At 42.4% G+C, this 17,459-nt stretch overlaps 1 protein-coding gene across 2 annotated transcripts in view; it reads right to left on the bottom strand.

Moving 5' to 3' along the window:
- Positions 1 to 17,459, bottom strand: part of LRRC2 (leucine rich repeat containing 2) — a 96,015-nt gene that overhangs the window by 51,527 nt on the left and 27,029 nt on the right. For both annotated transcript variants that reach the window (XM_059723496.1, XM_014608647.3), the window contains exon 3: positions 14,652 to 14,808. In XM_059723496.1, the coding sequence (XP_059579479.1) occupies positions 14,652 to 14,808 (157 nt within the window). The remainder of the gene's footprint in view (positions 1 to 14,651; positions 14,809 to 17,459) is intronic.

Raw genomic sequence — 17,459 nt, 5'->3', positions numbered from 1 at the left:
TACAGATCCCAAGAGGAGATAATACACCTGCCTCCATCTCAGCGTGACTTAGCTCCCAGCTAATGAGCTCCATATCCTCAATGAACTCTCAAGAAACAGGAGCTGAAGGAGATGTTTCACAGAAAACACCCCCTTCCATGCTAATTCTGATTAAGTGGACATAACTTGTACTTCAATTTAACTAATTCTTTTACATACACAGAACTCCCACTGACTTCCATGCACACAACAGACATTTTAGTTCAACTGGCAGGGATAGAAGATGACCACAGACATTGATCTGGTTGTGCAGTATTATCCTACGAGATTCTTTCATCTGGTATAGGAAGATGATAGTAGTAGCTCAAGAGGGTTAACAAACAAAGTTTTTATCTTTATTTCAAGTCCTCAAGCACATACAATAATACAATCTTGGGCTATCAATAGTAACATGATGTAGATAAATGACAATATTATTTACACCATTTACCATGTATTACATCTAAGTTCACCTCATTAAAACAAAAATAAATCACTGAAGTGTGGATGCCTAGAGATGGAACAGATTCAGTGTGATGAGAAAGATTTCTCTTAATTTGAACCCTATTAATTCCTGGCTTTAAATGGAAGCAGTTGCCATTTAAGTCAGAGAACGACTGTGCTCATTTATACCAGGGATGAATGTACTAAACCTAGAAGTTTCACTGAGCTAGTGTGGTACACAATGGATGTGGCTAGCACTCATATTCACTCCCCAGCTCAAAGGATCATTATACTTGGGTCAACTAGAAGAAGTGTTTGGCCCAAGTCTGGCCATGCCCCTAACTTCCTATAGCCAGTTGGTAACCTGGCAGGCTGAATGGAGTGGCTCTGTGGGTTGGATCTGGCCTACAGGCCTGATGTTTGTTACCCTTGTATTAGGATATTTTTGCTAGCTGGTCTCATGGTTTCTATCCCCAGTTTGTCTCCACCAGGGCTGATGATTTATTCTGCAGGCCTACCCTAAGCAGAGTTAGATCACAAGATGCGGGGGGCCTGTCTGTATGAGTATTTCTTCCAACAGTGGAGCAAAAATCATGGGAGAACGAGTATGATAATTTAGCAGACATCTTCTAACATTCAGAGTAGAAAAGGGAATGGAAGTAGAGTAGTTAAACTGTCTTGCTATATTCATAATTTATAACACGCTAAGGCCGTGCTCGCTCTTTTCCTGTTTCTAACTGATGAGCCAACACAGCTTATAACAGAAATTCTTGCTGTTTTTCTCAAACTGGACAATTTGCGCATTATACTATTGAATTCTATCCCATTTCTATTACTCCAGTTCTCAAAGTCATTCAGTTTTCCTGTACAAAATTTCAAGTCTTCTCTGAATTGATGAGAACTCCTATTTCCCTTCATTATCAACTTTCTGGTCAGCACATTCTCTTTGTGCCCAGGTGACAAGGAAAATAATCAGTCCCAAAGTCAATCAACAAGGAACTCCACTAGTAAATGTATTCCAGCCTAATAGATCCATGCAATTTATTGCTGTCTCCTCATTAGCCAGTTCCTTACTTGCCCTATAGTTCTTAAACTAATCCTTATCTTCTCCAGCTTTACATATATCAAATGTTTTTCTTTGGTCCAGATAGATGAGGTCTATCATATACACTTTGTGTTAAAAAAAATCAGTTAACTTATCAAAGAAAGATCTCTAGCTAGCCTGGCAAAATCCACTTTTGGTAAATTCATGTTGAATGTTATCCCATTTTCCATTTACCTCCATGTTGCTAATTATTTTTTCCTCCTAAACCCCAGAGCACTATCAAAGTTATTGATAGCCTAAGCCGTGTTTTTCCCCTCCTCTTCTTAAATATAGACACTACGTTAACTGTTCTCCTTTCTCCTGGGTTTGATCAACCTTGTTGCTGTAAATCATGGTAGATCAGAAGGGGTGATGTAAGGTCATAAAACACCTAACCAAAATCCCACTGAAAGGAGACATACCTGCCCCAACAGTAGATCAGAAGGGATGATGTAAGGTCATAAAACGCCTAACCGAAATCCCACTGAAAGGAGACATACTTTCCCCATTATGTAATGTGGTTTCCATGGAAAAAGGTGAAGCACAAAGGTCCCAAGCAGCTTTCAAGACCCCCTCCCCGCTGTTTATTTTATAGGTGTAATAGGCTGTATTGTCATGGCAGGAACTACTGTTCTCAGCAGGCTGCTGGAGAAAGAGGAAGGAAGCAGAGGGGGAGCTGTGATTGCACACAAAGAAAAATCTTGGCTCAGAGAGAAAAAAAGAAGCAGCAGCTGGCAAGATGCATGCTGAGACCCAGGAGCTGCAGTGGGGCTAACTCTGCAAGCCACAGTAGCGGGGCTCAGAAGGGGAGCCTGGGTACACACTACACAGTAATTGAGCACTCAGTCAAGACTAAAGGCTGGCTTGAGAGCCCCTCGGAGCTAAGGGAGGGCTTAAGATTTCTTCAGTGTCTTACATCATGTTAATGTTTCCTATTTTTTATCTTGCTATCTGTCTCTGAAGGGTTTTATCTTTGAGTCATTGTTATTGTCAGTTACGTATATTCTAAGCATATTTACTTTAATGTTTGCCCTCTTGTGTTTTTCCCAATCTCCTTAGCCCATTGGCCTGGGAGCCTATCTCCCCAGAATCCCCCATATAAATTTGAGAACCCTCCTTTTGACTCCTGTGTAGTTTCCAAGGTTCGAATCATAGGCAAAGCCCCAGCCACCTTCATTCATGCTCAGAGTTTACTGCACTATCAACTGTGCAGGACAGATAGGGCATCTTTACACATGCTCTGGGATGAGGGTAGAGGGAGCGCTTCAATTAAAGCAGCTCTCAGGAGCCTGTGGCAGTGGTGCTTTAACTAAACTTTAATGTTGAATGAGCTTTTAGTTAAAGCGCCCCTGCCACCATTTTGAAGCATGTGGACGGTGAATACATAAGTTTCGGAGGCTGCTGGATGTACTAATTAGCTAATTAATCGAGTCTGCTCTAACACCCTATAATTACAGCACATTAGAGCAGGTGTCCCACTCATCTACAGGCACCCATAAGGCTCCATATATGGGAACATATGCAATACTACAGTATATAAGAACTTACTCTTCTTAATCTCTGCTCAGGGGCATCTTCCAACTATGAAACAAATGCAGATGATCTTCATTTTCTTATTCATCCATACCAAGGACTGACCAATTATGGTGCAACCAGTTTATGTAGCCAAGTAGAGATACTGCCTCCTTTACAACTGCATGAACATGGGTGTGGATGTAACCCCTCCCCCTTCCCCAACCCCCAATCCTGCCAATAATATAAATGTTGCTAAGGCATAAATTTAAAATAATAATAAAATTGCTGCTGGCACAGCTTTGTGGTTAACTACTCTTTATAAAGCTAGTGCACAGTTTCCAGTTATATAAAAAATGTAAATTAGAAAATGAAATGGCTAACATCTCTTTTGTGTTTTCCAAGCAGAGGCAGTTAAAGAGATAATGATATCCATAGCTTCTCTGGCAGTTTCATGTTTAAGAATATTTTATATTTAATTAGGAGCTGCAATACCACAGTTGTTGCCTAAGATCCTGTTTATTCCCATTTTGATATTTTAAAACTCATTATTAAAAAAATTAAACCCCATAATTAAACCCTGTAATTTTTAATTTTTAATAGATAATGCAGTACCATAATGACTGAAATGCAACTTTACCATGTAGACAACCCTGCATTAGAGCCCTTAACAAGGGTTCCAGAAACTAGAAGGAAATGAAATTACAAAGCAGTTTTTTAATCACCTAAGGACATTATTTTTCAGTAATGTTCATCCACTGGCATAAGCCTGGTTTCTGCATCAGTCTGATGTACTCAAGCCAAAATAACTGGACAAAGAAGCCTCTTTGTCATTAGCCCATTTAATAACAAATTGTCTTTTTTCCCAGTCCTCTCTTCTCCACCAGTGCCAGCTTTGTTTCATTTGAAAGGAGATATTGAACCTGAAGTTTACCAATGACAGTGTAAGTGTCAATACTGTATTGTTAGTTATTTCACTGCTAAGCAAAGCATGTAAAAAAAAGAGAAAGATTACAATCTTCTCCATCTAGCATTTTGGCATAAAGAGGATGGGTCACTATTTTTAAGTCATCATCAAGAAACTGATGCTTGTTATTTTGTTACTGATCCACCCTCCATGTGTCCATTTCTAAAACGTTAGATTTAAAATCAGAATACTAGTATTAATACAAACTGTAAATGAACAAGTAGACAAATTAAGTTATGATTCTTGAGACCTGCAGCCTGTGGTCAGAGGAGTACCGACATAGCAGTGAGTTAAAAAGAAATGAAGAAACCAGCACAATATGTTGGAGGAGAAGATGAAGATGCCCATATGGGCTGAAGGGCTAGAGATTAAGTCCATCTACAGAAAGAAGCCTAGTATGAAAGACCCCTTGTGAAGACTAGGGAAGAAATTAAGAGAAATTAAAGGACAGCTATGAGGAGGGGCAATAGTGTTTGGGAGGAATTTTGATGAATCAATTTTCCACATAAAATTCACGTACCCATCATTTTTATTGAGCAGAAAGGATAGAATACCAATGCACAACCAAAATAATTGCATACTTTTGGAACAATACAGATTGAAAGATCTAAAACAAAAGTACTAAAAAGAAAGGACAAATTGAGAACAAAGCATTCTCAGTAGAAGGGATCTACATCTGAAGGAGACTTCTGGATAAGGTTATCCTTATAAATCACTGGTATATCCAAAATGAGTGAGAGCATGATGCTATACAAAGATTTTATTAGCTGTCCCTGGAAATGATAGTTCAGAATCTCAGAAGCCTTTTCTGTTTCATCCACAGCAGCAAAAGTGCAAAGATCTCAACAAAGGTTACTGTACTAATAATCAGAAGTATATTTTATTGGTAATTCTCTGCACTTAGTCATTTGGAATTGTTTTAAATAAGGTCTAAAGCTCCCAAATACTGACATCCAAATGTACTCTCCATGATTATTTTAGTAAAACTATATAGTCAACATGAGCTAGAAATGCAAGTCCTTAGTAGGCAGTGGACCAAGAGGTGTTTGGGGCCTACATCCCCCATGTATCCGCAGACCATTGCTAACCAAAAGATAACAGTTCCATTTCATAGCAACTTTCAAGGTTTCTGATCTTTTTTCTGTTCCATACTATAAGAGGAACCAAACCATTGAAATTATGTTAAAATATCCAATTTCTGATGAACATCCAAGCTTTCCAGTTCTGGAAGTTAACGTAGCCAACATGTTGGCCACGAATATGAGAGACACTCATTCATCTGCCTGAATCAAAGCAGAGTTTTTCATTCTTGATCACTTTGAAACAGGTTGTACTGGGACTATGGTTCCCATATCCCTCAGGTCAGTATATGTAGATAAACCTTCATTTCACTGGAAATGTTGCAAACAGCTTTAGACTCATCTTTTCTATCTTTAAAATTATCTTAGTATATCAAAAGTTGCCTTAATGTGCAACACCAAGTTAGCTTCCACTAGATCACTTGTAATCTAGTGAATTTCCAAGCTTTGGTTCAGGTCTGTATTAAAATTAAAGACACAGTACCATGCAACCTTCAACCATCTCTCATCAATTTCTCAAGTATACTTTAGCTGTGTTATTTACATATGTACTGTAGATTTGTAAACAGAAGCTGGAATGATAGATATCTGAACGCTTAACTTTTGCAGAACACTAGCTGCTGATTTAGCACCCAATCTGCAGTCCTTTCTTAGGCAAAGTTCCCAGGGTTGGACCCATGCAGAAAAATAACTTGGTGATTTATCAGTGAGATATGAGTACAGCTAAAGAGATTACATTAGCCTGAAACTACATCCAAAGCTTCAGATGCTTTTCAAGTGCTTTTTATAAGATTTTTCTATTAAAATAACTGTATGCAATCAATACATGCTAGTGCATCTATAGCACATAAAGTAAATCAAACAAGTATATAAACTTGGATGCTTGTAACAAGGATCCTACCCCATTACCGAGAAGGGGGAGCAAACCCTGGGGCCTACTGGCCAGATGTAGACTCAGGGGTGGAAAAGACTCAAGCAAACACTTGACCACAGAGCAGGCAGTGACAGAAACATCAGGAGTTGCAACTTGCATAGAAACCACTCAGGTCCCAGCAGCAAGGAGCCTTCCCTAAGCTGTCCTAGCAAGCCAAAGCAAAAACTACTTGCAGCAGCTCTGGGAGGCAGGTGACCACCAGAGGGTGTGGCCAGGGAGCCATATAAACAAACACCCAGCCAGAGCCAGAGGGAGGCAGTCTGGCCCTACAAGCTGCAAGGGAAAAGAGGTCCTAGCCAGGAAAACTGCAAAGGAGTACTTGGTGGACGAGTGAGCTGCAACACCCTGAGAGCCTACAGGAGGATATAACCCACAGGTGGGGGTTATGTTGGTACCCAGGGAGGGCTGGCTCGGGTGTTTGTTTATCTACCCTGATGGGAGTGGAAGCTTTTCCTTTTTTTAAAGTAACAGTATGATGTTTTACTTTGGTTGATGTTTGTTGGCCCAGAAGGGAAGGTTTATGTTAAGCGGCTGCTTGCTGCATCTTAAATTATACTGGTGATTGTGGTAGGGACTGTGAGGGGTGTTTTCGGAGGTGCCATTAGTGCTCTAGGGGCACATGAATGGCTTGAGCCCTGCTGAGGGCAGGCTCAAGGAAGAACAAGCAAGCAAAGCCTGGAGCTGGGCCAATCTTGAGGTTTCAGAGCCCAGATCTGGACTGTGATTGGGGCCACAGAGCCTGGAGCCAGATGGAGACAAGGCCCAAGGAGGGTTGGGACAAGGCTAGGACCCAGAAGCCAGATCCAGTACAGTGACCTAGGCCATAGGAGCTAGCCACTAGAAAGAGGAGGCTTAGGCCAGGAAGGCCACATACCGACAAGCATATATGGGTACCCCTGAGATGAATAATTAGCCCATGAGCCAGTGAGTGAGACCAGGGTTGGAAAGCCCTGGGGCAGCCTCCCTTCCTTCAAGGCATAGTGGGTGAGCAAAGGGGAGAGTTCCCCAGAAGGGTGGAACAAGCTAGGGTTGAGCGACCACCAGGGGGCATCATGACCACCCCATGGGACAAGCACCTTGTTACAGATGCCAATCTATATTTTTTTTAGATCAAAAGGAATCTTTTTATAATCTGACTAACACAAAGAGAGCTGCATTATTTACAGAAGGTAGTCTCTATACCTGTATTTGAACTGAGCCATCTTAGCAAAGAAGGTGCTCATTCGTGTCTAGTTGTATTAATGGGAATCTTTCCAGTCTTTGTGCTAATATGTCAATTTAAGCTGGAGCCTTGTCTGTAAAATCTGGAGTGCTTGCTGATGGTTCAGAACTATAATATTAATGGCCATCGTCTGCCAAACTACACTACTGCAAATGACTGTTTTTGATAAAATACATAAAAATTCCTGGGAGCAAGGACTCACCTTCAGATCTTCCTGCTTTCAGGCAAGTCATAAACCACATACAGACATCTAGTTTTTACCAAGAGAATTGCCTTCCTCCTGATAGAAAATGGAAGTGTGCAGATATTCAAACTTTCTCTCCTGGAGCAAAAATGGTCTCTTCAGGAGAAAAATAACCCAGCAACAACCAGAGTTCAATTGCTCCCAGGAGAGCTTCCCTTGGGAGACTGAATGTCTGCACATTTTCTCCTGGGCTTAAGTCCTCTGGAGACCAGGAAAAGTGGAGCTGGGGTGGAAAGACTCTTGTGCCTTCCCAAGAGTAGGGTCATCCCCTTCTGAAGAAAACATGGGACAGCTGCTCCCACCCTTCCCATAGACAGGAGAGGAGGGGTAGAGGAACCCCAGCTGCTCGTCATCTGCTTTTCATACAAGAGTTCCTGGTACAAGAAGCAGGCAGGGGTTTTGCCACACTTTGTTCACCTCCCAGGCACTAGGGGCACCAATACATGTTCCTAATGCCTGCTCTAATGTGTTCTAATTACAGTGCATCAGAGCAGACTTGATTCATCGAATCTGCTGGAGCGTGCTAATTACCACACTCAAGCAGCCTCAGTGTCGCATGTATTCAGTGCCTCTGTGCTTCAAAATGGTAGCAGGGACACTTTAATTATAACTTGTTGAACAGAGGCTGTGACATGGATGAAGAGGCTGTGATGTGGATGACTACACAGTCCAGTGGGTGGCGAATTGGCTAGAGGGCCGCACCCAGAGAGTCGTGGTGGATGGGTCAGTCTCGACCTGGAAGGGTGTGGGCAGTGGGGTCCCGCAGGGCTCGGTCCTTGGACCGATACTCTTTAATGTCTTCATCAGTGACTTGGATGAGGGAGTCAAATGTACTCTGTCCAAGTTTGCAGATGACACAAAGCTATGGGGAGAAATGGACACGCCAGAGGGCAGGGAACAGCTGCAGGCAGACCTGGATAGGTTGGACAAGTGGGCAGAAAACAACAGGATGCAGTTCAACAAGGAGAAATGCAAAGTGTTGCACCTAGGGAGGAAAAATGTCCAGCATACCTACAGCCTAGGGAATGACCTGCTGGGTGGCACAGAGGTGGAAAGGGATCTTGGAGTCCTAGTGGACTCCAAGATGAACATGAGCCGGCAGTGTGACGAAGCTATCAAAAAAGCCAATGGCACTTTATCATGCATCAGCAGATGCATGACGAATAGGTCCAAGGAGGTGATACTTCCCCTCTACTGGGCGCTGGTCAGACCGCAGTTGGAGTACTGCATGCAATTCTGGACGCCACACTTCAAGAAGGATGCGGATAACCTGGAGAGGGTCCAGAGAAGGGCCACTCGTATAGTCAAAGGCCTGCAGACCAAGCCCTACGAGGAGAGACTAGAGAAACTGGACCTTTTCAGCCTCCGCAAGAGAAGGTTGAGAGGCGACCTTGTGGCTGCCTATAAGTTCATCACGGGGGCACAGAAGGGAATTGGCAAGTATTTATTCACCAAGGCGCCCACGGGGGTTTCAAGAAACAATGGCCACAAGCTAGCAGAGAGCAGATTTAGATTGGACATTAGGAAGAACTTCTTCACAGTTCGAGTGGCCAAGGTCTGGAACGGGCTCCCAAGGGAGGTGGTGCTCTCCCCTACCCTGGGGGTCTTCAAGAGGAGGTTAGATGAGTATCTAGCTGAGGTCATCTAGACCCAGCACTCTTTCCTGCTTATGCAGGGGGTCAGACTCGATGATCTATTGAGGTCCCTTCCGACCCTAACATCTATGAATCTATGAAGGGGGTGCTACAGCCACCCCAAAATTCGCCATAAAACCCTTCCCAGTGCCACTGCCACCTGCCCCAAGTGCAGCCCTGGCTCAACCCCTCTTTTCCCCCCCCCCGCCAGGAAATCCCAGTGCCAGCCTGCCTCACCCCACACGCAGATCTGTGGGTGCATGCCCCCCATGCCTTCCTAGGTTGCATGGTGCAGTGGAATCCACCCCCCTCCCCATGCCCCAAGAAGAGCTGCTCATGGCTCCATCCTGCGCCCTGCCCCAGCTGTGCAGCCACTGTGCCAGCCCCAGCCCCATTCCCTCTCTCACCATGGGGGCCTCGATCTGCCCCTCCCACTCCTATTCCCTCACAGCAGGCTTAATATCCAGACCCAGCTGCTTTCCATGCTGCTGGGCTGCGCTTCTGGCCACCTGTATGCCACGCTGTGGCTGCATGCATGTACAGGGCATTTATCAGTGACATTATCAGCTACATCAGTCAAAAAAAGCTGATTGCCAATACTGTCAATTTTTCTTATATCGGTGTCAATCTGATACGGCACTGATTTATCAGCACACCGCTAGTCGTTAATTGTACTGTTCAACCCATTCACAATATCAATCTCCCAGATTGCTTTCCATAGTCACTGGGAGATCAATGCCAATTCTGGTAGACTCCTGGCCAGTCCAGGAGGGTTGGCAACCCTGGTCAAGTGCCACTTCCTGATATCCTTTTCATTTAACCTCAAGTCATGGCAAGTAGAATAGAAAAACAAAGGGGGCAAAAACACCCATAGAGTACAGCACCCAGGCCCCGCTCTGGTGTGGCCCTTTAGCCTGGGTTCCTCTACAGTGTCTCTCACCCCAGAAGAGCCATGAACAAAGTAATTCTAACACTATCCTAAAAAATGGAAGATAAAGGCTTTTATATGAAGCCTAAACCAATATGTATGTGGTAGAATAAGTTCTGAGAAGACTTACTGGATTGAGTCAGGGAACATGAGTGAAATAACACCTAGTTTCTGGATCCCAGGCAGATTTTGGTGCAAGTTTCTCAGCCTTGGCAAAACTGAGACATCTGTACATGGGCAGAAGAAGAACTATCAAGGTCCTAGGGAATTTAAGATCACAAATTGCTGCATATATGGAGCTTAGTCACCTCCAGAGCTAGGTGGCAACTGAGCAGAATGTTCCAGGAACTAACTTAGCACTCAACTTAGTCCAATAAAAAACTAAGTCTTTCATATAATCTAGCACCAGGTCCCCCTGGTGTGCCGTGTACTAATATCCTTTATCAAGTCAGAAACCACTTGAACAAAGACACAAGAACAAAACTTGTTAAAAAGAAAGATGCAGCAACCTACATGGAAGTTGGACAAAGGTGCATAGATCCCAGGAAGGATGAGGCTGAAGGGGCACTAGAGAAGTTGCAGCATTTCTGTGAATAGTCCTCCTAATACTTTAGCTTCACAAGGGTATAGCCTTCTCAGATTATTCCCAGGATGCAGATGATTAAGCACCCCTCCATTCTCAGAGCCTCACAACCCGCAAGGTAGGACTGACATACAGGTTTTTTCATTGCACATGAGGATTGTGCAGGACATGTGCATATATCCTCTCTGTGGGCCTTACATGGTTCAGATAGTCTTGTTCTGCTGTAGTGACCCTAGATCCTGTAAATTTATTCTTGTACAATGAGAACACACAGAGCCATGCACCACTTAAAACACTAAATAGAACTTAGCTGTACACATGTGGTATACAAACCAGAGTACCTGTATGTGGGGGCTGAACTTCACCACAGGAGTTGAGAAACTGCAGCTGATATACAAGCGCTTAGCCCTTGATTCATTAAAGCACTTAAACCTATGCATAATTTCAGACAAGTCCCACTAAGATCAATGGAACTATTCAAGTGTTAAGCCAAGGTAGGCAAAGTACTTAGCTGAATCAAGGCTATATTTCATACATGTAAACAGAAACTTTTGACAGTTAATTTCAATCCTGTTTAGAAATAATTTAACACAGAGAACCAGAGGGATAGGTTCCACCTATGAGATGACTAAACCCATTCCTATTCTTCCCTGCCTCAGACCCTGAAAAATATGTGTGCTTTTCTAATACACTTTCATCACAGCCTTAAAACTAAGGGAATGTGTAGATGAAACGGGGGCCCTAAATTGAAGCATTGGGTTTTCAAAAACACCACTTCAATTTAGGGCCCTTTGGGTGGACAAACCTGAACTTAACTGCCTCTCCAGTGGCAGGGAGGGGAGGGCGAGCTGCTGGCAGGCAGAGTAGTTCTGGGAGCAGGGGCTGATACTTCCCTCCATGGCAGCAGCGCCCCCCTCTCCCCCCCAGGCAGCACCCACCCACAGGCACACTGGTCAGGTGGTCCCGGGGGTACCACAGCCGTGGAGGGAAGCATTGGGCTCCCATGCAGCTCAGGCAGGAAGGCTCTACTACCAGGCAGGCAGGCTCTGGGTTGCTGCAAGGCTGCCTGCATGGGCTTCCTGAAGAGGCCCTAAAATGCACGGACCCTAGTGCTTCGCTCTGCAGCTGTAGGGTGGGAAACTAAAACTCCTCAGTGGAGTTTTAGTTTGCTGCGCCCCAAGTCATTTAAGGCACATTACACCACTGAATTTGCTACAGTGGCTGGAATTACTGAGCATTACACCACCAACACGTACAAACACCAACACCATTAAAGTGATACAAAAGCATTTAACCCACTTTAAAGGGTCGTGCACACATGCCCCTCGTTTCATGTACACACGGCCTAAGGTATTCAAAAGGCCAGGAGAAGGAGGAGCACTCGTCCACCTCTGGTGTCAACTGTTATTCAGAGACTCAACCAAGGTGGACCACCGAGGGGAAGATCCAGAGGAGGTGTGGGAAAGCGATCATACCCCTCTTTGGCTGTGTCATGTATAAACTCTCAGTACAGGGTATGGCCAGAACCCCTACTTTTGTACAGGCTAGTTTTACTTCAGAGCCCAAGGTGTGAGCACTGCTACCATCACACCTTTCCCTTGCTGCTGAATTCCCTTGCTGTTGGGGATAGGAAGGGACAGAAAGAGCAAATATCAACAGCATTGACCTTCATGGCTCTGGAATCATGCAAAAGGAGGGGCTCTGGCCAGACTAAGCCCCAATTAGCAAGTGAACTCAGAGCTCACTACTCATGCAGAGCTCCAGCAGGACCTTGTGCTGACCAGGCAGCAAGCTCAGATTCTCACGCGCACGTGTGGCACAGCTGAAGTTGGGAGTCGCATGCCCCTTACCTCTTTTCTGGATTATTTATGAAAAGGTTGTGAACCAACTTTAAAAATTGCTTCTCCTTTAAAGGTGAAAAATGTGGGAAACTGTGGCTTTTTTTCCCTTGCAGGCTGGCAGATTTCCAGCCTGCAAGGGGCTGCTTGGGGCTCCCCATGCCCCACACACCCACACCCTGTCCCATACACCCATCCCCTAACCCACACACTGAGGCACCTGGAGGCAGGGAGGGACAGCAGGTTGGGAGTGAGGGGTACTGTGTCGGGACCAGTCACTGATGTTTACAACTGGGTCCTGGTTTAAAAAAAAAAAAAAGAAAGGATGAGAACCACTAATTTAGACCACCTTGATTTTGAAAAGCAATTTATTAAAATCATAACCTTAGATGCATGCGAGTATCTCCCACTGCTTTCAGCAGGAGCTGTATAAAAATTATTGAAGGCAGAACTGAGTTCAATGCATGCATGGATTTTTCTTTTAAATACTGGTTGGAGACGTATTTGAAACCTATCCTCTTTTCCCAAGATTGGCCTTCAAATAATTGCTCCAAAGAGAACCGATCATGCTAGGATTATTAGTTTCATGTCTCTTGCTAGAAACAAATGTTATTTCTTTTCATAACCAGCTTTGCTTTAAGGACTAGTTTCTTAGTTAAAGTCCAGTAGTACAAGAAAATGAAAAAAAAAAAGGTCTTTTAACTGCATCAAAGGGTCAAGTAGTATTACATTTTTAGCATGGCATTCAGTAGTCTAGGAAAGCATGTCCTTAGTTAATTGGGGGAACTAACATTTTCCATTCTTTTCACACTCCCTCAGACAGAATTTAATTTCAGAATATTTTCTTTCCCATTCTCCACTGCATTTTGGTGGAATCCTTCGGCCAAATAAGACTAATGATCCATGTCAGTACTAAGGTCAAAGTACTGATTAAAAAGTTACTGTTTATTTTACATCAATTAACTCCTGCTTCTGTTTTGTATATGATTTGTTTGAATATTTAACTGCCGGGCACTCCATAAGATATATTTTTTCAAGTCAGCAAGCAATTATCCGTATAAAATGTAATAAAGAAAATAAATAAATAAAAAGCAACAATTTTATTCTATCAAACAAAAGGCCAATATAGTAATTTCCAAGTACCATGACTCTAGATAAGAAAATTAAAAGACCTAAGGGTCTGGGATAGATAGCTGCCAAGTCATAGGCTTTTTTTTCTACCCTGAATTAATATACTGACTACTTATATACATAATGAATCATATGCAAGGAGTGAACCTAAGGAGGGATTGATGAATCTGAAACCATTAGTCTCTGTTACCAAAGGATACGATATGAAGAGCAGACTACTAAACATTTGTACATGGTCTAGCCACTAGAATGGGAGAATGTGTTAGAGAAGGCTAGAGTAGCAGAGATTTTTCTTTTTCAAAGATGCTACCAATTTCAGCAATGATCGTTGTTTAAAGTGCAGTGAATCTCTCAGACAGGTTACAACTTAAAAAACTTAGAGAGATTACTATAAACACCAAAAGAACCAGGCAATTTTAGAATTTTAAAAAATGTACAATAATAAAAGCCAAAGTATGTAAGGGTTAAGGAATTAAAATCCCCTTTTAGTTTTTTTTTGCCCATGTTGAAAACACCCTCTGTTTGCAGATCTATTTCCTAGTTAAGTAACATGAGTGGATTAAAAAAGAGTTTTATCGAAAATTATGTAATACAGATTTTCTTGTAACTAATTTTTTTTAACACTTTTTGGAGCCAGAGGGGCATGAATTTACTGGTTTCAGGCTGCTTTCTGAAATCTTGCTCATACTGTTGCTAACCTACCAACAGACCTAAAATACTATCCATTTTTGAGCCAAACTCCCCAGTCTTTTGAAAACAAACCATGACACAACAGAAGGCAATTTGGCTACCCTAACCTCTTAATAGATGAGCATAATTTTTTCCTGTATTTGGGCCATATTTAACTGCAAAGTATCACATCCAATTCAGCAAATAACTAAACCCCCAGAAAGAACAGTTTACTGGAAGAAGTACAAGATATTGTAGGTAGAGATCAGTATCAATAAATAGTACAAGTATGCCAACTCAACACCATGCATTTGCACATTTTTACCACCAACAAGCTTAAATAGCTAAATACAAATCAACATACCAATTTCAACTGGGAGATGCGTGATCTGGTTTTTTGATAACTCCAAGACTTTCAGCTCCTGAAACAAGGCAATGTAAGCTGGAATGGTTTGTATCTTTGTGTTGTTTATATGCCATTCTTTCAGATGTGTCTGTTCTTTCAATGAATCTGGGATTTCCTGTAAATGAAATTAGATTACATAACTCAAGAGCATTGGACCAATGTATGTACATATATTCCTAAATAAAAGGAAGGGTAATGCTTATGCCAGTACTTAATTTCTGTATTTCACACTGGTTGCCATTTTAAGACTTTCTCTTCTAGGAAGAGTTTGTCATGGCCCAGCCAGATATGATCAATTTCCAAATCACTGGCTGGAGTGTCCTTTCCTGCACAGAATCCTCAACTAATTAATAGCAACAGTCAGCTTGTTTGACCACTCCTGTTCAGACATTTTCAAATTTTCTTTCATAGTATTTTTGCAATGGACTTGATCAATGGGATTGCAGTGCATAATACAGAATCATTTCTGTTTTATAGCAACAAGATGATTTGCATTTTGTTTGAAAATATTGCAGTGAAATTAAAAATTAACATGTGAACAGATTTCCAGAGAAGTGCAGAAAGGTCATCACTTATGATCATTTGTCCTTTCCTTTTAGCAAACTCAGGCAGCTCACATTGATCTCAGATGGATTTGTCCATGCAAACACTGTTGGAATTGAAGAGGACCTTCATATGGCAGGTTTGGATGCTATGATACCCAGCCAAATGGGAAATGTGATTTGGCTTTCCAGAACTTCCCAAATTTGGAGAAGCTGTTTGGTGATTCTTATAATGGAGTGGGTAGGACCCACCCAGGATACAGTGGTGATCAATGGTTGATCGGAGGAAGTGATTATTTTAAACTGGGAGAGGTTAGAGGTTATTTCTTCAGCTGACGACAGCTATTTACTGAGAATGCTGCCGTCATAAAATGTAAGTGTTCTCCAAAATCCAATGCATGGGACCTGGTCACACCCCCCCCCCCCTCTGAGCTCAGCACTAGAATGGAAGGGAAGGCTGCATTAACACACACCCTTCCTGTCCTCCCAGGGCCTGGCCACACACCCCCTGAACTCAGCATGTGTCTTCATTTCTTCAGTCCAGAGGGAACATCTGTGAGGTTGCAAACTGGCTCAGCCTAGCCAGGGTAGACTAACCGGCAAAGATTGAAACAATTCAGGCTCAGGCTTTGTGAATGTCTGTCCCTTGCCCAAATGCCTAAATGTGGATTTAGCGGTCTTGCTTCAGGCACTCAGACGTGAACATTTTGCCATACTAATAACATGTACTTAGCATGTTATATTGCTAATTAAAGTTTCCATATTAACCTCAATGTTGAGCTATTTCTGTTTTGAATTCAAAAAAGTCTAGTCAGAGACCCCAATTCAACAAAGCATGCCTTTTCCCAGGACAAGATCCTGGGTATAATTGTCAATAGTTCCAACATTCTATTTCCTAAACCACTTAGGGCGTCTTTACACATGCTCTGGGGGTTGCGGGACAGGTGCTTTAATTACAGTGGTTCCAAGGCCCACTAATTAAAGTACCTGCAGCATCTTGTGCATTCAGTGTCCTGTGCCTCAAAGTGGTGACAGGGGTGCTTTAACTACAGCTCATCGAATGAGCTTTAGTAAAAAAGTGTCCCCACTGCCATTTTGAAGTGTGGGAACATTGAACACACAAGATGTGGAGGCTGCTGGAGTGTGCTAATTAGCATGCCCCAGCAGACTCAATTATTTGAATCTGCTCTGATCTGCTGTAATTACAATGCATCGGAATAGTATCCCCGCACATTTACAGGCACCCTTACATTCCTAAGTGTGACTTAAGCACACTTAGGAGCTCAAGTCCCACTGACTGTCTGGAAAATGTGATTCAGGCTCCTAAATCACTTAGCTACTTTTTGAAAATTTTACTGCATTTCTTTCTTTTAGCTCCAGACAGGTTAGAACATTAAGACTGAATCCCTTTACTCACACAGGTTCATCCATGCCACTTAGTGGGTACAGCTTTTATCACGTACACACAGGGAAGAGGAGGAGGTGGGGGAGGCAAGTAAAATGAAATAGGATTTAGTCCTTCCAGTCTCTAAACAGAGCTCTAGTTAGAAACAATCCTTGTCTTAGCTTCACAGGTACCTTTTCACCCCAGATATCTAAAATTATTCCCAGTACATGAGGATGAATTTGATTTTGAGGTAATTTTTGAAACTCCATTGAGTTTAACCCATATCTTCCAGGCTGGGTAAATTATGGGGATTGCACCATTTTAAAGCCTTTAAATACAGACTAAATTGGTTCTGTTAATTGGGCAACAGTTTTGAGCCATACATCTTGGTTTGAACTATGCAACCCTTAAACATTTCCCTAACAAAATTCAATTAATAAAAACGAAGGTTGGAGACTTTTCGACTCCACTTGATAAAGTAATATATAATTTAGCAATCTTCCTCCTAGACTTTATATCACCCTGCACCAGTAACATCTGGAATAAATAATCTATCTGATGTGGTATTATCTTCTCTACCAGACTAACTCTGCCTCTTAAAATGAGATTTAATAGCTTCCACCTATGCTCCCTGTATAACATTGTTTAAAGAAAAAAAACAACAAAACTTTAACATAGTAAAAATAACTTTCTCAATGCAGCGGCCACAATTACAACTTGTATACAAAATTAAGAAATTTAGCTTCCCTTTAGATTTGATAGTTTCCCTAAAATATTAACAAGGTCACATATTTCAAAAGTTTCCAACTAATTAAGCATCAAGAATAGTGTCACTTT

Source organism: Alligator mississippiensis, chromosome 3 (assembly GCF_030867095.1).
Source record: "Alligator mississippiensis isolate rAllMis1 chromosome 3, rAllMis1, whole genome shotgun sequence".
Taxonomy (NCBI): domain Eukaryota; kingdom Metazoa; phylum Chordata; order Crocodylia; family Alligatoridae; genus Alligator; species Alligator mississippiensis.
The sequence above is the reverse complement of the archived record's forward strand: the minus strand, read 5'-3'. Positions and strand labels throughout refer to the sequence as shown.